Below are 21,568 nucleotides of genomic sequence, written 5' to 3' on the forward strand. Positions count from 1 at the left end.
CAACTGCTTTATATATCTTCATGATTTTCCCTGTACATATTCCGCTACACGAACAGTCCTTACACTCCCTGGTTCATACCAGCCATTTTGAACGAATGTTCAGGGAACACAAATAAATAAAATGACCATAAAGATTCTATCAGGGGTATATTCAACCGGAACACAAATCATCGCTAAATCCAACAGCCAAACCCCAATGCATGCGATATGTCACAAGATCGAAACGTATTAATCCCAGCCAATATCCCCTCCTCACCTCTTCCTCGCCTGCAATATATACCTCGCCAGCGTCTCCCTCTCCCTCTTAACAGCCACCAACCGCGCATCTTCAACAACCCTCCCCTCCCTCACCCCTTCAGCCCCCGCCCCAACAAGAAGCGGGTTCACAACCTTCCCCTTCGCCCGAACCCTTCTCTTCATACCCACCCCCCTCCCAGACCCCCAAACAACAGTCCACTCCTTAACCCTCGCGCCCTCCACAATCTCACACCTCGCACAAACCTTCGCATGCGTCCCGACATCCACCCCGCGAAACAAAACCGCCATAGTCTCAATCACAGCCGCCGAATGAATATAAACTCCATGGTGGACCGTCACCTGCGGGCCGATGGTAACATTCGGGGAGATCAGAATCGGGAGAGCCTCCTTGCCACCCGCTCCCTCGTCGCCTTCACCGCCACCGCTAGACCCCGCCGCAGGTTTTGGTTTTTGGGCAGGCGGGACGCCGATGCTGCATTTCTCGCTGATTATACAGCCCTCGCCGATTTTGATGGGGCCGTCGAAGGAGTAGATGCGCGTGCGTGGGTGGATGACTGTGCCGCGGTCGATGGTGACGGGGTATGTACCGTAGAAGGTAACGGATTCGGCGATTGAGGCGCTGGGGTGTGCGGAGATGGGAGAGGTGGGGGGGCGTGGTTGTGACGGTTGTTGTTGGGAGGTTTGTGTGGAGGAGGGGCGTTGGTGGTGTGGTGGTGGGCGGAGGAGGTTTTTTGAGGAGGATGAGGAGGGATGACGCGGTTGAGGTTGGCGGGGGTCCATTGATGCTCTGAGTAGGTGCGAGAACAGGGAGGAGAGGAGAAACTTTAGTCGCCGGTGATGTTGTTGCAGTTGGAGGTGTGAGGAGAATTGGAGATGGTTTGTTCGGGCTAGATCACGGGCATCCGCTTTCTTCCCCTAAATTTAGGGGGCCAATATCTCCAACTTCAGCCGCACTGCTTCTGCTCAATCCGCCTTTCCGTCGCATTTCTTTCTTTTTTTCTTTTTCTTTTCCTTTTCTGTTCTGGATAATTTTGGTTCGAATTCTGAGACTCACTGTGCTCTTTTTTGTGTAGCGATACTATGCCCCCAGTGCAACAGCCTACAGATCAAAAAAAGCGGAGAGCCGGCACCAAGAAGTCCCGAACGGGATGCAGGACTTGCCGGTAAGACGCCTCTAAGGGAATACGATCCACATTTCCTATGCTCTGATTCTAAAATTTTCTATAGAGTGCGTCACATCAAGTGCGATGAAGCGCCGGGCGCTTGTCGGAACTGTAAGAGCACCGGGCGTACCTGTGACTATGACCTTCACCGGCTCCCTCGCTCTAGTCGGGCTGCCGTTAAAGACATTGAGCTGCCCCTTGCAAAAGTCGCAGACAGCTTTCGCTGGGCCATGACAACAGATGAGCGGCGCTGTTACTCTCATTTCCAATACTACACGGTGCCAAGTCTCTCGGAATTCTTCGACTCCCCTCTCTGGCAGGAGTTGCTCCTGCAGATGAGCCTCTCGGAGCCTGCGGTCTACCATGCCGTGGTCGCTCTGAGTGCCATTCATCAGGATTTAGAGCTGTACGGCATGCCGCTTCCCGGGCAGGATTTGCAGAATGACTATCATAGATTCGCACTAGACCAGTGCGCGCGGTCATTCGGTTTACTCAGTCGGCGGAACGCCTCGCAGGACCCGCGGTTTCGCGAAGTCATTCTTATTTGCTGTCTACTGTTTACCTTCATACAGCTGCTGCGCGGCCAGTACGACGAAGCTTTTCAGCATCTACGGAGTGGTATGAAAATAATAGACGAGGGACGGACACGGGTCGATAAGCAACCGGCTGAGACCTGCCTCGACGTTACATTTGCCAATCTTGAGATTCAGTCTTTACAATACGGAGTCGGGAGACCTCTTGAGGTTGGAAATGAGCCGAAACTTCACACATATTCTGACGATCTCGGAACGTTTAGTAATCTCGCCGAGACGCGCCAGAAGTTTGACTCCCTTCTCCGCGAAGCGTACAAATTCTTGTTGCACGCTTGGGGCTTGTCGGAGGCGGGAGTCTCTTCAAACTACGCATCCCTGCATGAACAACAGATACAGCTTTTATCTCAACTCAATCAGTTTGGTCACCGCTTCGAGTCTTTTTGCTTGAGCAAGACATTCAAGCGGAAGGAGCGGAAAGGGGCAGATATGATGCGTCTGGTGTCGCGCACTCTCATTCTACCTGTTAAGACGGCGCTGATACGTGACAATGCTGCCTTGGAATACTACGTTCCCGAGTACGAGACTCAAATCTCCTGGGTGGAAGATATCATGAAGAGGTACCCGGAGCGCCCGAAGGTCATGCCGGACATTGGCATACTTCCAACCCTGTATTTTGCTGCTACACAATGCCGCAACTATACTGTCCGGCATCGCGCGATAGCTCTTTTTCAAGTTTGGCCACACCGCGAGGGTCCGTCTGATTCGAATTGGGCGGTGTTTCTGGCTCTCAAGCGGTTGGAAGCTGATCGTATGCCTTTTCCCGAATCAGTAGCTAGCACATGGAATCAACCCTCGCGTGTGGCATGCGATAGATGGGCAGAATTCGGATACAATAGTAGTTTCTTTGAAGCTGCTATGGAGTCTACCGAATGTATGAGGAACTGGCCTTGTGTTCAAGGATTTCGCCGATCTTACGGCCACCGAAGCTCAATTCCTCAGTCCGAAGTTGCTCGACATCAGTTAACAGAACGACTATTTATCTAACATCAGATCGGCCGCCTTGTCTGCTATGGCATATACCAACGCTTGATAATGTGCGGTCACCGGGAGCGGCAGCACGCTTGCATCCACAACCCTCAAGCCCTCGATGCCTTTTACGCGAAGATTGGTGTCCAACACCTTGCCCATTGCAACCGAGCCAGCAGGGTGGTAGAATGTGTTACCGCCAGCTTTCACTTGTGCGTCAATATCTTCGTCGCTAGGTTGGGCACCAAGTGCACCGAACCCGGGGTGTGGTAATTCGCCTTCCACGATTTCTTGACCTTCCGGTGTGTCAAGCAAAACCTTTGCGACTTGCCGGATGCCGGCACGAAGGACGGCGCGGTCAAACTCTGTTGCGTAATAGTTTGGATCGATCAAAGGTGGTGTTGTTGCGTCGTCTGATGCCAGTGTGATGCGACCCCTGGAGGTCGTGGCCATTCCCAAGACAGCAGAAGCGATGTGTGTGCCATCCATGGGAACCTCCACACGTGAGACAGCAGCTCCTGCGGGAGCATACACGATGAGTGTCTCAATGTGGCAAGCATCGGGCGACAGGTAGGGGTGTTTCTCGATGTTTGTTTCGCCGTCCCGGTCCAGCGCTGAAACCAGATCGTCGCGAGGGGCCTGTACTGTGGTGACCCAGTCACACGGAAGCCCAAGAGTATATGCAGGGTCCTGCCATAACGGCGTACCAATCGACAGACCTTTCTCCGGATGGCGCAGCTTCCACCACTGCACAAAAGCTAGATGGTCGTGAAAGTTCCGTCCGACCTCTGGTGCATCGAGGACAGTCTGTATACCGTGCTTTGAGAGTTCCTCCTGAGGACCAATCCCAGAAAGCATCAAGACTTGTGGTGTGCGATAGGCACCTGCCGAAACGATCACTTCCTTTGACGCGTGGAAAATCTGGCCTCCCACCAGCTGCACTCCTTTTGCGTATACATTTCCAATCTCGTCCTGGTCAAGAAGAATCTTCTGCACCATGGCCTCCGTTAGAACCGTAACCCCAGGTCGTTCCAAGATGCCATGGATTTCACTCGCTATCTGGCGTTTTCCAACTCGCCAATTCTCGGTCAACTCCCCCAGCCCTAGCGGCGAACCACCATTTGCATCCGTAATGTCTTTGATACCAATCCTCTCCCAAGCTTTTCGCAGCGGCTCGCGAAGAGGATATCTCCGTGCACTTCCACTCCCCGAAACAGAAACATTATGGATTAACCCCTCAATACCATGCACTTCGGTATCGATTTCAATGCCCTCGGCAACATACGTCTCCATCCGCCTGAAATACGGCAACAACCCTTTATAACTCCATGCGTCGTCACCAACCGTCTCCGCCCATCGGTCATAGTCTGCCGCATTTCCTCTCGTCCATGTCCCGTAGTTGACAGCGGACCCGCCACCAAGTGCTTTTGCAGCAGCATTGTAGCACTCCCTGTTATCGAGATGCGCCTGGGGAACAGTGGTATACGCCCAGTCTAGCGGGGAGAAGTGGGCACCGAAACAGGCAAGAGGTGAAGAAGTGAGAGGGTGGTGTGCGACGTTGGGACCGGCTTCGATGACGAGGACTTTCAGCGAGGGGTCTCGAGTGGATAATCGGCCTGCAAGGGTGCTTCCTGCGAGACCACCGCCGATGATGATATAGTCGTGTGAAGACATGTCTTGACGTTTGCGTTCTGTACGATTGTGCGAATGTTCGTTCATACAATTCTTCAAGACACAGGCTGCTAGATATTTATACATGTCCCTCCAGGGCTCGTATACTTCGTGACAGTCCACTGCGTCTCATGGTCAAGGTCAAACACGCACGACCCTATCAGATGCCTTGGGGAAGTCGACCATGGAACCTTGGCTGTGGTGGATTATGGGTCTGCCCCTCAGGGCTGCCGTCTCTTTCAGCTCTGATCAGGTTCTTGATATTCATGCCTCTGCTTATGGCGACAGAGAACTCGGATGAGAACATATAATGGTACCGTCTGTGGCTGAGAACAAACACGAACAAGCCAATTGAATGATGGAAGTATAGATGCGGAGCCTAGGCCTCTAGGGAGATTAGCCTCATGTTACTGTGGGTAGGCCCGGTAAGGGCTTGCGAACATGAAGAAAGCTCCTGCTCATGCTCGAGGCCGAACACGAACAGCCCAATCAAATCCCTGGAATTCATTAGCATTAAAGTGTCCTTGTGGAGATTTAGCGCCAGCTGGGCACTCCAGCTCTCAGCCTCACGGGGCAGTATGTATGTAGTAGCGGGTGGGCCCCGAACAATTTCTTCGGGATGCGCACGACCACCACGTCCAGTACTGAGTACCTATGTACATGGCTGAGCCTGGCCGGAAACAAGCCCAGCTCACTACTCAAATCATAGAGCTGCGACTATCCAAAGGGCTTCGAGATTTGCGATTTGCGAGGCTGAACCGATAGGTAAGAGACCCGTCATGTGATTTAGGCAAGTACATGCAGGTGTCCCTTTGTCCCATCACCTTCCCTGCACTTCCACACCCGTCACGGTGCACTCAACACGACTAACTTCTACTCCTTCGTCTGTGGCTATGTACCTAAGACGACTAATTCAGTCCGTTCCCTGCAAACCTTCTCCCCTCCCAGCAAAGTTACTCCCGGCGACAGATCTGGTCGAGGAAGAGCGCACCCCTTATTATAAGCCTCAGCACTTTTATCCCGCGCGTCTATATGAAATACTCAATAACCGATACCAAATTGCCACTAAGATAGGCTGGGGAACAAGCTCGACAGTATGGCTAGCACGCGATCTCCACCAGTATGCGAAAATAACTTCATAGTATAATTATTGAGACCTTGTCTTACTATTCATAGGTGGCGATGGCTGCGGCCCCGATATGTAGCTGTCAAAATCATCGCGAACAATTATGAGTCTCAGGAATCTGCGCAGAAGGAGTTACACATTATTGAGCACATAACCAACGCAAACACTCAGCATCTAGGCCGCAACTTTGTCGCTACCCTATTAGACTCATTCCATGTTACTAGCCCGGGCGGCACCCATAATTGCATGGTTTTCAATGCACTTTGTGAGCCACTCTGGATGTTGAAGCGTCGTGTTGAAGGAAACACCATTCCTCTCGACGTCTTGAAACCGCTGTCCAAACTCATACTAGAAGGACTACAGTACCTCCATTCTGAATGCCACGTTATTCATACAGGTACTAGACATTCATCCGACGCCCTGCTTGAATCAGTATCAGCTGACGGATAAACCAGATCTCAAGTCCGATAACATCTTACTGGCCCTATGCAACCCGTCTATCCTAGAATCAGTCGCACAAGATGAGATGAACGATCCTTCTCCACGGAAACAACTAGACGATCGCGAGATATACTTATCTCGAAATTACTGGGGACAATCGCTCAACGACCTGGGTAGGTCAGTGATAACTGACTTTGGGCTGGCTGTGCGCGGCGACGGGCCCCCGAACAGCCATTGCATCCAGCCAGATGGATACCGGGCCCCGGAAGTTTGTCTGGGGAGAAATTGGGACTACAGTGTTGACATTTGGAACTGAGGAGTCATGGTAGGGATCTAGCTATTATGATCACGATTACCACTAATACTCTATCAGCTTTGGAACCTGTTTTACGGCCGTGGTCTCTTCGACACACCACCGCACTCGTGCGGCTCAAGCTCGTCAGACAAAGCCTCGGACAAAGCCCATCTAGCCAAGATAATATCTATTCTGGGGCCTCCTCCACTTGACCTTCTCAGCCGCGGAAAATAGACATCTTTGTATTTCGATGCCGAAGGTATGCTAATTTGCGTCCCAACTAGACGAAGCTGATTGATTTGATAGGACAATTTTTATATCCGAAACTCGTCGAACAAAAGGACCTGCTCTCTATGGCTAAAGAATATGAAGATGATGGCGGAAATCCCCAGTTTGTAGGCTTCATTTCGAGAATGCTGCGCTGGAGGCCCGAGGATCGCGCCACAGCGCAGGACCTGCTTTCCGATCCGTGGCTTCCGCAGCTGAGCTCACCTGCGAATAAATGAGGAGGGTAATATTTGTAGAGTAAGTGGATATCCTTTCCCTCGGAAATTTGACTGCGGGATGTTCTTTTCGTGGCGGCGGCTTCAGAAGCGGTTACAGCATCAGCAGGGCTTAAAATACCAATGTCGCACCACTCATGGTCGAGGCAAGTACGACCAGATACGAAGTTACAATTCCTTGTTGACAGTCGAGCATCGAGGCTGGCCATACAACGCTCAGCCCAGGCTTTCCATGGCGTTCCATGCATGGATGGTACGTATCAGCCCAACTCCTTGCCCTCAGTTTTATCATCTCGTGCGCAGCCTCATCATATCATTGTTTTGAGGTGAAGATTCCACTACGGATGTCACCATGGCGCGCGTTTCGATTCTTCCTCCACCGTCTCTGTCAACCACCAAAGAAACCCTTGCCTGGCATCTCCCGGGTGGCATAGAGTCGGAAATCACGACCCTGGCCGCTGTCTGTCAGATCAAAAGGCAACAACGCACCCCCCTTGCACAACGAAATGAGGATGCTATCCACGATATAGACAGTTCAGACAATGAGCAACACGCCGATCATGAACGCGCATCAACCGGCTTTGTCGCTCCACCACGAACCGGCGGCAAAAAGTCGATCAAGATGCTATTCCTCGACCATGTCGCCCAGATACTCTGCTACAAGAAGCATGCGCATTATGTAACCTGTGCTGCTATGAAGGAAGGATCTGACGAAGTTACTATCCTTGTCGCACGGAATGCTCCCTGGAAAGAAAAGGACACCAAGCTCCTTGAAGATCTTGCGAGTCTGCTGGAACATGTGGCAGCCGGAGGTATTTGGATACATCAGTTTATTACCTTCTTCTCGACGGTCGCTCTAACTCTGTTTACCAGAAGCCCCGGATATGGAGTCCTCTCAGGACCTTCAGCAAACATTGATCGAATATTATTTTCCACGCTTACAATACCACGCGCAAAAACTTCTCGCCTTGCTAGAAAAAGCTAAATCAGATAGTCACCAAGAAGCAAAGGAAACAAAAAATATCATCCTATGCTTGAAAGCATTTATTTCCGGGACTATTCCGCCACAAGCTTTTATCGACGTCGTCGAGAAGATTCACTATAGCACAACCTTCTCTTCTGAACTTCAAGATCTATTCAAAGGCGATCAGGTTAAGCAACAGATTCGTGAGCTAGGTTGCATTCGCAGACCTGTACTCGCCAACTCCATCTTTCAGCAAGCTGCACGCGAGCTCTCCAGCTTCCAAAGCATCAAAATTCTTCTTCTTCCTGGCTCTAAAGGCAAGCGCGTCACACCAGATTCCGCAATCAGCCATCAATTGCGCACCGATAAGGTACACAGAAGTTTGGAACTTGAATTAGACAAAGTGAAATGGGTCCACGCCGAGATTATAATGGTCCTACATCTGATCAGTACGGATTGCGCCGCCAAGGTGTTTCCTTATCTCGGGATCAGTAAGAAGACTTGTTTTCTATGCGGTCATTTTCTGCGAGGGTTCGATCTGTTTCAAGCACGGGGCAACCACGGGAAAGTGTATTCGCAATGGACGCTACCAAGCCGGCTTGCCATTCCTGCGGCTTATCGAGATCGGCTAGAACAAGCGATCAGATATCTTCGGAATGTACTCCACGATGAAGCTGCCGCAGAGCACCAGAGGCTTGGTGCAGTCAAAGAGTCGACTATCTCGACCCCAGTTGCTGCTCCGGAAAGAGGCTCATGGTCATTGTTTTCACGTCATGTCCCAGACCAACGGATGCAGGCCAGAGAGGCGGAGTGGTTATCACGTCAAAATCCAGGCGCACAAACGCGCAGGTACATATTAGTGCTCTGAATCAAGAGTTTTGGTTAGTTGTTGCTGACACCTCAGTAGGCAACTACAAGAAGCCAACACACCCGATTTCCAGCCGCAGAAAGAGGATACCAACGTATCTGAGCCTGACAGCCCTACAAATGCAACTAAAGCTAGATCAAGATCTTGTGTTCAATGTGGGAGCACTTCAGGGCCTCTACTTGCTGCGCTTTGTGCAAATCAGCCTTCTACTGCGGCACGATTTGCCGTAGCAAGCACTGGCTTAAACACAAGTATAAATGCAGACTCAATCGGCCTCTAGATGATGCAGACCATTTTTTCGAAATGTGCCATACTAAGCAATTTCCAAACGACGACGCTGTTGCCAAGGCCTTCGGGCTCTTATACTTCGCATCCGCATTTGATCGCCAAAGACTCTTCAGTTTATACTGCCGACTAGTCAATGAATATACTGTTGGAGAACACGACCTCAGAGAGGCATGGCAGGGGAATAAACTCAAGGAGCTTATCCTCTCGCGCAGCTCCCAATTATCTTGTCCCTTAATTCGGAAGGAAGCGGACTGGCTCAATGGACAAACTGGCTTTGCTGCAAACGCAGAATCCAATCTCTGTGATGTCTTCGAGTCACAGCGACATATCCTCAGTCCCGAAGACAGCAAGCTCCCAATTGAGACTTTGGAGCCTCGCGAAAAGCTCGAAGCGTACGTATTCAGGTGCCAGCTCCTCAACGGCTTCATGCCGGACGCAGACGAAGATAATTGGGTCTACCTCGGGCTCTGCACGGCTCGAGATTCTACCGAAACTCAGGATCTTGCCCATCTATATAAAGCCCTCATCGATAGGTGCAGGTTTGAAGAATTCTGGGAAGCCATGGTCAACTCTTCCATGGTTGCGTTGTTCAGGAAGTACAATCTCAGCACTGCAATCTCTCGTATACAGAACTTCGAAACGCTAATGGATACGCTTGGGAAGGGGCACGGCTATCAGAGCGTCTGGGCGCTCAAGCGTTTCACCAAAGTTCCAGGCCTTCAGCATCCCATTTGTGCTGCAGCCGTAGACTAGAGGTTTCCCAACTGCGCCACAGCACAAGAGCGCATCAACCTCCGGAAAGTATACACAGACTTCTTTACCGCCGGCGGCGACGCGATGGCTTTGCATACAGCGTGCATCGAGGGTCGGTTAACGCTATTCTTGAAGAACGAACTAGGAAAGGATCTCTGCGTCACAGATGACTTGCTCTCAAATCCATATCCCCTTGAAAAGTGCGATTATATGGGTATGGTCTATGAAGAGGCAATTCTCTGCCCAGAGTCAGTCTATGAAGATATAAAGAAAGTACAGGATGAGGGTGGGGGAGATACGCCTATATTGACGATTCCGGATAAATACAATGACGGCCTGAACTATTTTGCCGAGGAACGGGCCAGGTTCTTGCAGCAGCCACTTAGAATTCGAACAAGTGAGACGGACGGATTGACTTGGAAAGAGATGATGGGTCCTTAATCCAATAAATGTGGCGTTCCTCCACCCCAATTTACCCTCTATCTGTACCCATTTAGCTTGAGTTTGTATCATCTACGCTTGGCATACAGAAAATGCTCAACATCGTGCCCCGGAGGAGCCTCAAGATCCTCTTCTGCTATCTCACTGCTGAAGACACTAGCCATCTCCTTCAGAAACTATCTTAAACCATCAGCATCAACCTTGACCCTTCGCTTTTCACATCAGATTGAGTACGTCAAGAACCTCTCCAACTCATTCCCCCAATACCTCACCGGATCATCCAACGCCAACGCAATCCCATGCTCCCCATCCGGCAAAATCAACGCCTGAAACGGCACGCTCTTCTCCGTCAACGCCCCAATAAACCTCAACGTATTCTCCACCGGCACCGCCGCATCATTCGCAGAATGATAAACAAAGATCGGCGGCGTCGAATTCGTAACCTGTTTCTCCGCCGACATTTTCTCTACCAGTTTTGGACTAGGATTCGATCCGAGGAGGTTACTCCGCGACCCCGCATGCGTGATTGCGCTGTCCATGGATATAACGGGGTACGTCAAGATCCCGAAATCGAGATCTGCGGCCGGGTTTGTTACTGTTATTGCGGCTAGATGTCCGCCTGCGGAGTAGCCCCATATCCCCAGTTTCGCTTTCTGACCCTTATCTTTCTGTTGCTTGCGGATGTATCGCACAGCACCTAGCGCTTCGTCGATTGGCACGGGATATAACGGTGTCGGGGCTGTCTCCGCAACAGAGTAGTTCAGCACCCAGGCGTCGTACCCGCGGGCGTTGAGGTATGTTGTTGAGTTTGTGCCTTCGCGGTCGAGAGAGACGTGGCTATATCCGCCGCCGGGGACGACGAGGACTGTTACGCCTAACCCGTTGTTTGTGGGTGCGGGATGGTAGGATAGTTTTGTTGTGTCGAAGCTACTGAGACTGTTAGATCTTGCAAATCTAGAGTATGGGTATGTGAGAACTGGAATTGGCGCGGTGGAATGGAAGGGGCAAAGAGAAAACGGACCTAGGACCAGACGGGTGGGCAGTTGCCAGCGTCATGGCGCTCAACCAAAGTGACGCCGAAGCTACGAACGAGGGGAGTCTCATCTTTCTTCAGGTTCAGCAGCTAGAGAAATGCTTGTAGGTTCTTAATCTTATCCTGCTCCCGGAGACCGAGACAGCCTGGATATTTATATGTATCCCAATTTCCGAGGGAGTCCCCGGGTCCATCCCCCGCATCCTGCAGACGGTTTGATTTGCGGGGAAATACCTACCGGTGAAGAGTGATGGAGACAAGTGCCGGCGGGCGGCTTAATTCACACCGAGCTAGACCCTTGCTTCCTTTGCTCCGGGGCACGGAGGAAGCTCTTAATTAGCCGTTTCTCCGGAGTGGTGGGTAGGATTTGCGGGGAGAATTTGGAATTGTCTTGAGCTGTTGGGTGTGAGGGAGGATACCTGCAGTATGGCGTCATGGTCGAGTGATTTGGGGTAATCGCATTGGAGACCAGACCAACTTTCGTGGTACTAACTATGGATGGGAGCCAGACGGAGTAACTAGTGCATAGACGCAAGGAGTAGGAACACGATCTACACAATACCTATGTACAAACACGATTGTACGGCCATGATGAAGTCCAGCTTCAACATTCAAATGCACGCTGTTTATATATGTCCCAAGCATATCAAGCATATCAAACTCCATCATATCTAATTCTTAACCTCCTCCCCCTCCTCCTCCGGCTTCCGAATCCCATTCCGTCTTCTCCAAGCCCAAACCCCCCGATCAACCTCCTCCTTCGTAACCCCATCACGCACCAAACAGAAAGCAACCCCCAACTCCGTCTCTACATTCCGATTCCTCGCCTCATCATCGAAAAACAACATGTCCTCATAAGCAACGCCACTAGCCGCATGGATCTTCGCAAAATGCTGCGTCTTCGTCGCTGGGAAAATCTGGATGTAGTCAAAGTAATCGAGCGCGCGGGTGGTCTTGGTTCGCGATTTCGTGGCAGTGGGGTTGTCGGAGAAGGCAGGGATTATGTGTAGCGTTTTGAGCATGTCTCGCGCTAGGTCGGGGGCGGAGGTTCGAGATGCGATTGCGAGGGGGATGGAGAGCGAGGAGCAGGATTGGAGGATGCTGGGGACGGGAGGGTAGAATGTAAAAGATTCGTTCCATCTATTACAGAAGATATTTGTTAGTTAATACTTTCGCATATACGGAGAATGGTGAAGAGGTAGAGGAAGTAGGGGATGGCGTACTTATCCGTGCAGCGTGAGTTATTGTCCTTCGCTTTGATCGGGGGTGTAACGTGTGTATCGACCCAGAATGGCCAGAGAGTGTAATCTAGATCGAAAGCAATGAGTTTGGGCAGAGGCAGACCATCTGTGAACGTTGAGGGAGCGTTGGTGTTGTCTTCGAGCGTTGCGGCTGCGGTGTTGGTTCGTCGCGTGCGGATCATTTTGTCTATCCGGCTGCAATTTCGAGCTCAACTGGAACGAGTGAGATGTCTATTAGTGTCGCTAAAGTATCGCGAGTATCACACCAAAAATGCGTGTCAAGAACGAATGACTGAATACTCTGAAGAAAGTTGAAAGAGTTGCGAAACTATCGGAGTCCTGAGCCGGACAAAACTGCGGGGAACGCCACCGACTGGTCACGTGTGTAGGCCCCTCCTAGGGCTGGCTTGTCTTCAAGTCTTGTCTATGAGACTAAGCTTTGTCCTGGATTGCTTCAATTTCATTCTTCTATGGGATTAGCATCGATCTAGGTACATGATTCAACTACAAGTCAGCGTCAGCTAAGTACACAGTTCCCAAGTTAGATCATCCAATTTGCCCTCACGGCCTATTTTTTTTTTCTTTTCGGTTTCTTTTCATAATCCATCCATGATTCCTCCACGTTGTAAAGCGAAACATAAGAAAACCTCAACACCACTCGCTAAGCCGAGACGCGACAGCACTCGTTGAAAGATTATCTCGACTCAGACGAACTGGGAGTAAGTGAAGCATCCAACCGTTGTCAAAAACTTCCAGATCTGTTGGTGTTCTTCAGCGCCCTTGATCGTGCACTCGTACTCAACAGCCTTCCAGTCGACAGCGTAATAAATGATGCGGGACTGCTGATCGGCGTCAAGGATTCCGTCCGCACCGACTGCATTTGCGATGATACGGCGCCAAAGCTCGTATGACAGACCGAAGCGCCACTCAGACTTGCGGGTATTCTTGAGCGCGGGAGTTTTCAGAAGCCTGGTCGAGTTGCGAGAGGGCTGCCCAGTGCCAGCACTGTCGGAGGTTTCCTTGCTGTCAGAGTCAGTGGTAGGCTTCTGAGCGCTGGATGTTGCGGCTGGTTTCGCTGACTTCTCCTTCTCCTTCTTGTATGTGGATTTGAGGGAGGGGAACTGCTCGTCAAAGGCTTCGGCGGCGGGGTGGAAAGGGCCGACAGGGAAAGAACCGAAGGTTATGTATGAGATGCGATGACGTTGGGTATCTTTCTCGGCGGCAATAGAAGATTCAGGGATCGCTTCCTCCTCCTGTTCCTGCTCTTCGGCTACAGGTTCAAGAGCTTCTTCCGCGGGCGCGTCCTCATCCTCAGTTGCATTTCCCTTTGGACGGTCCTTGTCTTCCAGGAGGAGATTGCGAGCAACAACCATCATTTTGAATGCAATGTTAGCAATGTCGCTAGACTCAAGTCCCTCCTGCTTGAGAGCTTCCAGGCGAATGCGCTTGGTGAGGCGAGTAAAGTCGCGCGTCAACCTGCCCTGGAGTTTCTGCTGAGCCTGGGTGTCCTCATCGGTTGAGTCGCCTTCAGATTCGGCCTGGGTCTTGGACTTAGATTCGCGGATCTGCTCAGTCAACTCGAGAAGACGCTTGGCGGGGGCGGCAAGTCCGTCGTTCGGTTGCCAGATAAGGCTTTTGTTGTCAACAGCGGCTTCAGGTATAGTCGATGCTTTGACGGGTGGAAGAAAAGCCAGAAGCTGCTCGGTGTCGCGCTGGATGGCAAGCATGCGAGAAAGGTGCACAGCACTGCTGCTCTGTAGCGAAATGTCGGATAGTATGAAGTAAGGTATAGATCGCAGGCCGCGAGTGCAGGCATACTTCTTCAGGTCGGCAATAGTACTGCTCTTGCTGGGGGCTGCGGTGGGGGCGGAGGTTCCTATGAAAGCCCACAATTAGCATCTGCAACAGCGCTGCGAGAAGGAGAGGAGAGGGACATACCATTTTGCTTCGCACCCTTCCCCTTGTAGGGCGATTTCTTGGGACGAGCAGCGCGCTCATTCTCCTTGCCTTCGACCTTCATAGCAGCAACGTCCTCAGCAAGTTGTGCCACGTCGCCATGGTTCTCTTTCACGATCGCCTCGGCATCAGCCTCCAGATAGTCCGGGCCACTCTTGATGTAAACGCGGGCCAGAATTTCCAAGCCGGCCCTGCCGATCGGATTTCCACTGAGGTCGAGCTTGCAAAGAACATAGCAGTTCTTGAAAGCAGTCAGGAACTCCTTCCATATGGCCTTCTCCTCCGCAGTCTCAACACGAATATCATTTTGAGAAAGGTCCAGTTCGCGAAGGTCGCCGGAGCTTAGGGCAACGACTTCACCAAGTTTTGCGAGTGAGTGGACGGTGAGGTTGTTTCCCTGTAGGTGAAACTCGGTGACCTTGGCGAGGCCGACAGGGTGACTCTCATCGCGGAAGCGGATGCAGGTAAGCAGATCATCAATGAACTCGGCGAAGCCAGCGTCGGTAAGACACTTGCCAGCGACATCGATATCTAAGGTAGGATCGCGGGCTGCGGCTTTGGCTCCGATACCTGGAGGTTGGCGCTTTTTCTACTATCTGTTAGACCTGGAAAGACAGGATAGAGGAAGAAGGATGTAAGAAAACGTATGCGAGAGGAAGGCAACTTACCAGATCTTTGGAGACGGTTTGGCCGGCCTTAGTGCCGCTGGTCTTTCTCTGTAAAAGTGCCGTTAGGATTGCTCAAACAACAACGTCAAAGCAGATCAGGATCAGATGACACTTACAGCAGAATAAGTCAGCTTCCCCATGTTTAAGACCTGCTAGCTGTGTAATATGGGTATGAAGGAGTAGGTGTATGTATCGTTTCGACTCAGACTTCGCTGTCCTGCATCGCGCGCAAAGAAGATTAGCATCATGATCAGAGGCAACGAGACTTATACAACGGCAGGTAAGATCGTCGAAGACCATGAAGGAGGAATGTAGAAGTAGAATAAAGGAATCAAAGAGAGGGGGTCAAAATTAAAACAAAGCAACGACATCATGCTGCATTGCACGCGGGTCCTCATGCGCCGAGACTTTGTATACAAATTGGAACCAGCCAACCACGGTCCTTCAGGGCTTGTTCATGAGAAGAATCAGACTTACCTTGAGTTGAGAGCTGTCGATGGGATGAATAATATTGTGAGAATGCCTTTGCCTGCTGGCTAGGCCTGTTCGTGATGGGATGAGATCGAATGGAAGGGGGTCGATGGAAATGAGGAGAAGAAAACTGTGCTGAGATGTTTCCGTTAACGTCACTGCAAATTAGAAACCATCTTCAAGAAGGGCCAACGGAACAGACTGTTGGGGATGTCTGGATACTCACATTGCTTGAGCTGTGTTGTGTTGCTACCAACGAACCGATGTCTTGATCAGATCGAAGATACCAACCAGGAAGGGTGAGGAGAGGAGATGCAGACGGAGAGATCAGACAGGCAGAGGAAAATCACAACAAGCATGCTTTATGGACAGCCTCTGTTCAAAGGTGGCAGAGTGACTGTGCTAGAAGAGAATCATAACTTCACTAATTCACTAATCCGCGCATCTGATTTGTTACAGCTCAAGGACTTCTAACTACTCCGTTTGTTCAGAGACACACTGACGTAGGGAAACAAGACTAGCATCTTACATCCTGTGAATAAAGTGAATTGTGAGCAAGTTCTATGTAATTGGAAGTTCCGTCCACAGGCTACAAGCATCTTTGACATGTTGGAGGCCACATAAATGAACAAAACAAAACAAACACATTTATCATGATCTTCGTGCAAACTTCGACTTAAGAATACAGTTCTCGAGGTAGATTCCTGCGCTCAGTAAAACTCAACTAGGTCCTTAAATTCATCAAGAAGGGCAGGGTCGATATCTTCCCAGCCAGCGGGGACAGACGAAGAAGCGGCGGATTCATCAAGCTTTGGACAAGCTTCGGTCTCACAATCCTTTGTTCTGGCCGCAAAAACTTCTCCACACTTGCTGAATGGTTTGTCTTCCAGCGTTTGACATGTTTCACGTGTTTTTGTTCTTTTGCTTGCAGATGGATTCAAGCCGCCTTGTCCACTCTGCTTTCGCTTTTGAACCCCGCTGCCGTCGAAGCAGTAAGCCATAGAGGGTGTTTCCTGCGGTTCGGGACTAACGAGGTTAACTTGGTATGACTCTTTAAAGCCGTTACTTTCTTGGAGAGGCGACTGCACGTTAGCTTCAGGCCAACTGTTCCCAATATCGAACACCGCGTTTTCATCATGGCCATTGCCGTCAGTCTTGTGGGCAGTAGACTTGGGCGGCGTCAGTGTATTTCCCAAGAAAAGTTGTGATGGAGAAGGCAAGTCATCAAAGCTTTCGTCTCCATAGTCGCTTGACAATTCCGCTGCCGGTGGGACATCTTCTAGCGCTGCCGACTCTAAGGGAGTCTGAGCTTTAGGCGTCGTGGAGTCTCCATTGCTCTTCTTGATCTTGCCACTTTGTTGGGTGCCAGCAGAAGGCGCAACGTCCAGCCTCGCATATTTCTTTGTTATACTACCTGACAGCATCAGCTGGTTTGAATCAGCTGTGTCCGGTCCCACACCATCGGACTTCTTCCTGGCGACCTTTGGAGGATGGGTCAATCCTTCGCGACAACAGAGATGCTTGCACCTGTTTCATATTAGTGGCAGATTTTCAGACTGATAAAAGCTACTGACGATGACTTTTCTTTGCATTTATGGTTGCACGCCCAATGACCGTTCTCCAGTCTCTCGGGTTCTTTCTCGGCATTGCTATGCCTCCTAACTGTCATAGATGGCTTGCTACTTTCGTTCTTAGATCCCTTTCGCTGCACTGGCATTTGATTGGGCTCAGAACCGTCAAGCTCAATGCTCTTGTCGTTCCAATCGTCCAGTATGTCTGCGGTGAGTCAGACTCGTCCAGTTCATCAGTATTAGCTAGAAGGCAATACCTGACTCTAACCACTCGCCAAAGAACAGCTCATCAGTATTGAAGCGGCTGAGCTTCGTGCTGGACGGCTTCTGAGCGGTTCCTTCAACCGAGCCATTTTCCTCCGCCTGACTCTTCGCGGAACCTACCACTTCTGTCTCGGACTGCCTCGGTAGGCATCCTCGTGGAAGATCCGGTTTCAAGACAGCACGTCGTGCAGTTCCCGCTCCAATCGGTCAGCAAAAAGCAGGCTCAGATCATCCGGAAGCTACCAAGACAGCATACCGATCTCATCACACATAATATGGCAAGTAATATACTCATCCTGGTACTTCAGCTCCGCGCTCAACAGAATCTCACAGGCCTTTTGGAGCTTGCTCGCGCTAACAATATGGTCAACATCAGACTACCCTAATCCAGGTCCGTACACACCTTATTCGCCGAAAATCGATGAGCCGGCCGATGGATGTCTCCGCAACAAAACAAACATAGACAGGTCGTTTCTGGAAGAATGAAGGACAATTTTCATTCATGAAGGCTACTTCCGCCTTGAAGCGCACCTTGACATGGTGGCCGAACTTGATATCCTGGGCAGATGTCAGCAATGCCAACGGGGCTGGCGGCCTTGTGCACCTTTCCATCCATTTTGACAACCACACAAGGTTTTGGAAACTCAGAAAGACGGCCCTTGAGTTTCATCCCGAAGGGCGGGTTTTTGCTAAGAGCCATGTCAATCTCGTGTGGCTCTGTCTCTTCCAGTACCTCTATGCTGTCAATTCCAGCCGCCGCCAGCTTCCTCACCGCAACGATACCAATCTGCTCGATCTGCTTCATCTGGAGAGGTGAGTTATCCCAAACTCTGGCTGATAAACTCCTGGCGAGTTCTAACGCATTGCAGACTGTGACCGAGTCTTCTAGGTGAACTTGGCAGTCAATCACACATCGAATCAGACGGTTCACATGGTTGAAGACAAAATTCTTGTCTTGCTGGAAAGCAAACCTGTGCTTCTGAAACTGCTCGCTGCCAGGGAACTCTACCGCACCGAGCTCAGCCTGGATGAGTAGGGATATCTTGTGAGCTGGGAGTGCCATGTCAACGTTGATGGGGAATTTGATGTCACTGGCGCGGTTGATCTCTTTGTAGAGGGATTTCTCGCCCGATTTGAGGCGGATGTCTTTGAGCTCTTCTGCTTGTGAGATCGCTGAAAGCTGTTCCCAATCATCAGTATGTGTTAGCAACCGAAGGAGAGTAAGCTTACGATCTGGGCTATATCCGACTTTGGTTTCAGAGCCAGAAGTATTTTCATCGTCTCGAATCGTATGTAATACCGAGCCATGGCTTCTCCAAACGGCGTGGATTTAAGGCTGTCAGAGGTGACCAGCTGACATTCCTGCAGAAGCTTGATATCCTTCTCGCAGATTTGACGGAGCATCACATCCTCGTCGTCGCGGTTGGCACCTTCTTTGAGCTTATAGTGCGTCGGATTCCTTCTCAATCTCACGAACAGGAAAGTACCTGCAATCCAGTTCGCAGCCGATTCAATACTAGTCACATTTCCCAGGCCGATCTCTGCGTTTAAGTGGTCAATGAGGTTGAGATGCAAACAACTCTCAAGACTCTCTGAGCCAGATACCAGCTTCTCGTAATGGGCGACGCGCTCCTTCATTGTTAAGATCACCGCTGTTGCACTATCGTCGAATTGTGGTCGTCCGGCCCGGCCAAGCATCTGCATGACTTCGAGATCCGAGTACTCCTGGCAGCGTCCATCTTGCCAGCCGACGGTGTTCTTGATTATTACCAGGTGGCAAGGAAGATTCACCCCAACCGCTAGAGTCGATGTGCAGCATATGATATTAATCTTACCATCAAGGTACGCAGTCTCAACTTTGTGTCGATCACCGGTGTCAAGACCAGCATGATGAAAGGCAACGCCTGCCGCTGTGGTTGCTGTGGACAAAGACCATTAGCATGACACACAATACTCCGTCTGACAGGGCCATCATACTTCTAAGATCTGTATTGCTAACCGGCAGAGACTTGTTCGTCCCTTTCCACATCCGCGCCGGGGGGTTAGACGCGTCCCATAGTCTCGCAAGGTGCTTCGCAGTAGTAACGGCAGAGTTTCTTGTGCAGCAGAATATCATAATTGGCTTTCTTGCCGAGTGTGTACCAATCACAGCCTGGAGCCTGGAGCGCAAGGTAAGCTCGTGTCTATGAACGCTGGGTTAGGGCTTACTTCGAGTTGCACAGCTTATCGAACGCGAAGTCATTGCCTGTCGACTGGTAGCCATAGACAAATTTCTGCAGCTTCACCGGCCGAAACTCCTCGCCGAAATGCTCTCTATGGGCCGGAACATGTTGGGCAGTGGCACTCCTGCCTAACCACGTCGCGATATCTCCAGAGTTCGGAATGGTTGCACTCAAAGCAACGAAACGGACGTTTGATCCATTGGACTTCATCCGCGATACAACGGCCTCCAGAGTGGCACCGCGTGCTTCTTTGAGGGTATGCACTTCGTCAATAAGAAAGAGCTTAACGAGTTGCATGAGCCGAAGATGGTCTTTCCATTTTCGCGTCATGCTATCCCATTTCTCTGGGGTAGTGATGATGATTTGGCTATTTTGTACATTCCGCAGCTGGCTATTATCCGTATCGCCAGTAAGCTCGGCACACTGAAGCCCTAAGGAATGGAACTTCTGGGTCCAGTCACGGTATCTTTCAGCACAGAGTGACTTTGTTGGAGCTTGATATACGACCTTGAACTGCTCATCCTTCAGGGTGTTACGTAGACGGCAAATTGCGAGCTCCATGATCACAGTTTTACCACTTCCAGTTGGGGCAGCCAGCACCATGTTGTCATCACCCTTGTAGATTGTTGGAAAGCACTTGGACTGCACGGCATTGAAGACGGGAAAATGGAATAGCTCACGATATTGATCCGGCAGCTCACGCACAGACAAAAGCACAATGCCTCGAATGGAGACAGGCAAATTCTCGAACAGTGTACTCGATTCGTTTCTGACTGAAGGATCGTCATCGATATCCCGGCCCTCTAATCCTGAACTGGTGGAGGCCGGTTTGAAAGCTCGAGTTGCGCTCTGTGCTTCAAATCCCCAGTCTCGGAGTATTCCGCCTGTTCTCCCCGTTTGCTGCTTTGCTAATGGGCTTGAGTAGCCCCTTGTATCAATATCGGACGAGCTCGAAGCGAGGCTTCGGTGGGGGGTCGCCTGTGAGTCTGACGCGGAGAGTTAGCCTGCTCTAAGCCCATTATCGACTTATAAATATCTCAGTCCAGACGCCTACTACTCACCATTGAAGAACCGAGAAACCTGGGTTGACGGTTCCGCCTGTCTTGGCTGATATGATAGAAACCGTTCAGCAGTAGATGGCGGGTGGCTTCGTTTCGCTCGCCCGTCAGATTGGGCAAGTAGTTCGAGATCTATAGTTCCTTTCCAATTAGGACATACTTTCTCTCCAGTGTCAAGTGGGTGAGTATAGTAGAAGAAAAATTTCAGCTCACCGAACGCATCAAGCTGCATATCCTCCTCATAGTCCACGTCTTGCGGCGTTGGTGATGTACTGTTCACTTGATATGACGGAGGCTCCTGTCTATGCAGGTTATAACGAGATGATGACCCTTGAGCTCCCTCAATAAGTCTTTCATCAATGAGGCCCGTCGATTTGCACTGAGAGGATGCCGGGAATTGGCCATCTCCCGTCCGTTTCCAAGATGAGCTGGCTCCCGGACGTGGAATAGAGAATGGACGATTGTTACTTCGTCTCATGATGGACGCGAGCAAAGCTACAATAGACTGAAGATGTGAAACCTGGTCGGGATAAAGCGGAGGAACTGAGATGAGCCTTGAAGCGGGATCCCAGGACATCTACGGAAGCAGGTGACCTGTCCCCACTCGGTCCAGTTTGAATGGAAGATAAGAGTGGAAGTACATCAAGCACAGACGACGTTAGACGAAATAGTTATACGCTGGAGTGGTCAAGAAAGAAGTAGGACTAAATGAACCTGGATGGAATTGATTCAGAACCGAGATGCCGTCAAGTTC

At 50.7% G+C, this 21,568-nt stretch overlaps 12 protein-coding genes across 12 annotated transcripts; 6 read left to right on the forward strand and 6 right to left on the reverse strand.

Annotated features, from left to right (window-relative positions):
- Positions 1 to 252: 252 nt before the first annotated feature.
- BJY04DRAFT_217629 (transferase hexapeptide domain protein) lies at positions 253 to 1,038 on the reverse strand (the record flags this gene model as incomplete). The annotated part of the gene is made up of 1 exon (XM_073716100.1): positions 253 to 1,038. One exon carries the CDS (start codon positions 1,036 to 1,038, stop codon positions 253 to 255), a length of 786 nt encoding a protein of 261 aa, XP_073571738.1.
- A 613-nt stretch (positions 1,039 to 1,651) lies between these two features.
- On the forward strand, positions 1,652 to 2,715 carry BJY04DRAFT_217630 (uncharacterized protein; the record flags this gene model as incomplete). The annotated part of the gene is made up of 2 exons (XM_073716101.1): positions 1,652 to 2,622; positions 2,688 to 2,715. The coding sequence occupies 2 exons, from the start codon at positions 1,652 to 1,654 to the stop codon at positions 2,713 to 2,715; spliced, it is 999 nt and encodes a 332-aa protein (XP_073571739.1).
- A 271-nt stretch (positions 2,716 to 2,986) lies between these two features.
- Positions 2,987 to 4,654, reverse strand: BJY04DRAFT_227430 (GMC family oxidoreductase; the record flags this gene model as incomplete). Its single annotated transcript, XM_073718623.1, has 1 exon — positions 2,987 to 4,654. The coding sequence occupies one exon, from the start codon at positions 4,652 to 4,654 to the stop codon at positions 2,987 to 2,989; it is 1,668 nt and encodes a 555-aa protein (XP_073571740.1).
- A 96-nt stretch (positions 4,655 to 4,750) lies between these two features.
- Positions 4,751 to 5,115, forward strand: BJY04DRAFT_187674 (uncharacterized protein). Its single transcript, XM_073711080.1, has one exon. The coding sequence runs from the start codon at positions 4,783 to 4,785 to the stop codon at positions 4,960 to 4,962; it is 180 nt and encodes a 59-aa protein (XP_073571741.1). The 5' UTR covers positions 4,751 to 4,782; the 3' UTR covers positions 4,963 to 5,115.
- Positions 5,116 to 5,544: 429 nt separating this feature from the next.
- BJY04DRAFT_207150 (putative protein kinase) lies at positions 5,545 to 7,019 on the forward strand (the record flags this gene model as incomplete). Its single annotated transcript, XM_073713818.1, has 5 exons — positions 5,545 to 5,771; positions 5,828 to 6,174; positions 6,233 to 6,516; positions 6,592 to 6,616; positions 6,820 to 7,019. 5 exons carry the CDS (start codon positions 5,545 to 5,547, stop codon positions 7,017 to 7,019), a joined length of 1,083 nt encoding a protein of 360 aa, XP_073571742.1.
- A 349-nt stretch (positions 7,020 to 7,368) lies between these two features.
- BJY04DRAFT_217632 (nucleic acid/nucleotide deaminase domain-containing protein) lies at positions 7,369 to 9,128 on the forward strand (the record flags this gene model as incomplete). The annotated part of the gene is made up of 3 exons (XM_073716102.1): positions 7,369 to 7,828; positions 7,890 to 8,829; positions 8,888 to 9,128. The coding sequence occupies 3 exons, from the start codon at positions 7,369 to 7,371 to the stop codon at positions 9,126 to 9,128; spliced, it is 1,641 nt and encodes a 546-aa protein (XP_073571743.1).
- A 23-nt stretch (positions 9,129 to 9,151) lies between these two features.
- On the forward strand, positions 9,152 to 9,889 carry BJY04DRAFT_217633 (uncharacterized protein; the record flags this gene model as incomplete). Its single annotated transcript, XM_073716103.1, has 1 exon — positions 9,152 to 9,889. The coding sequence occupies one exon, from the start codon at positions 9,152 to 9,154 to the stop codon at positions 9,887 to 9,889; it is 738 nt and encodes a 245-aa protein (XP_073571744.1).
- Positions 9,879 to 10,441, forward strand: BJY04DRAFT_51659 (uncharacterized protein). Its single transcript, XM_073720549.1, has one exon. It carries the CDS (start codon positions 9,974 to 9,976, stop codon positions 10,328 to 10,330), a length of 357 nt encoding a protein of 118 aa, XP_073571745.1. The 5' UTR covers positions 9,879 to 9,973; the 3' UTR covers positions 10,331 to 10,441.
- Positions 10,442 to 10,551: 110 nt separating this feature from the next.
- On the reverse strand, positions 10,552 to 11,386 carry BJY04DRAFT_217634 (alpha/beta hydrolase; the record flags this gene model as incomplete). The annotated part of the gene is made up of 2 exons (XM_073716104.1): positions 10,552 to 11,260; positions 11,352 to 11,386. The coding sequence occupies 2 exons, from the start codon at positions 11,384 to 11,386 to the stop codon at positions 10,552 to 10,554; spliced, it is 744 nt and encodes a 247-aa protein (XP_073571746.1).
- A 467-nt stretch (positions 11,387 to 11,853) lies between these two features.
- BJY04DRAFT_187678 (Mg-dependent acid phosphatase) lies at positions 11,854 to 12,909 on the reverse strand. Its single transcript, XM_073711081.1, has 2 exons — positions 12,587 to 12,909; positions 11,854 to 12,503 (listed from the first exon to the last, which is right to left on the reverse strand). Exons 1-2 carry the CDS (start codon positions 12,784 to 12,786, stop codon positions 12,035 to 12,037), a joined length of 669 nt encoding a protein of 222 aa, XP_073571747.1. The 5' UTR covers positions 12,787 to 12,909; the 3' UTR covers positions 11,854 to 12,034.
- A 399-nt stretch (positions 12,910 to 13,308) lies between these two features.
- Positions 13,309 to 15,368, reverse strand: BJY04DRAFT_217636 (uncharacterized protein; the record flags this gene model as incomplete). The annotated part of the gene is made up of 4 exons (XM_073716105.1): positions 13,309 to 14,480; positions 14,543 to 15,149; positions 15,229 to 15,276; positions 15,345 to 15,368. The coding sequence occupies 4 exons, from the start codon at positions 15,366 to 15,368 to the stop codon at positions 13,309 to 13,311; spliced, it is 1,851 nt and encodes a 616-aa protein (XP_073571748.1).
- A 1,041-nt stretch (positions 15,369 to 16,409) lies between these two features.
- BJY04DRAFT_207151 (putative DEAD/DEAH box DNA helicase (Mer3)) lies at positions 16,410 to 21,292 on the reverse strand (the record flags this gene model as incomplete). Its single annotated transcript, XM_073713819.1, has 11 exons — positions 16,410 to 17,226; positions 17,274 to 17,475; positions 17,528 to 17,731; positions 17,791 to 17,888; positions 17,938 to 18,092; positions 18,139 to 18,714; positions 18,765 to 19,453; positions 19,512 to 19,693; positions 19,743 to 20,742; positions 20,818 to 20,946; positions 21,028 to 21,292. The coding sequence occupies 11 exons, from the start codon at positions 21,290 to 21,292 to the stop codon at positions 16,410 to 16,412; spliced, it is 4,317 nt and encodes a 1,438-aa protein (XP_073571749.1).
- Positions 21,293 to 21,568: the final 276 nt, after the last annotated feature.

The sequence above is a fragment of the Aspergillus karnatakaensis genome, assembly GCF_047715665.1.
Source record: "Aspergillus karnatakaensis strain CBS 102800 unplaced genomic scaffold BJY04scaffold_21, whole genome shotgun sequence".
Classification (NCBI taxonomy): Eukaryota; Fungi; Ascomycota; class Eurotiomycetes; order Eurotiales; family Aspergillaceae; genus Aspergillus; species Aspergillus karnatakaensis.

Coding starts and splice junctions, on each gene's coding strand:
- BJY04DRAFT_187674 (XM_073711080.1), top strand. CDS start 4,783: ATGGTCAAGGTCAAACACGCACGACCCTATCAGATGCCTTGGGGAAGT.
- BJY04DRAFT_51659 (XM_073720549.1), top strand. CDS start 9,974: ATGGCTTTGCATACAGCGTGCATCGAGGGTCGGTTAACGCTATTCTTG.
- BJY04DRAFT_187678 (XM_073711081.1), bottom strand. CDS start 12,786: ATGATCCGCACGCGACGAACCAACACCGCAGCCGCAACGCTCGAAGAC. Junction 12,504..12,586: donor AACTCACGCTGCACGGATAA/GTACGCCATCCC, acceptor CTTCTGTAATAG/ATGGAACGAATCTTTTACAT.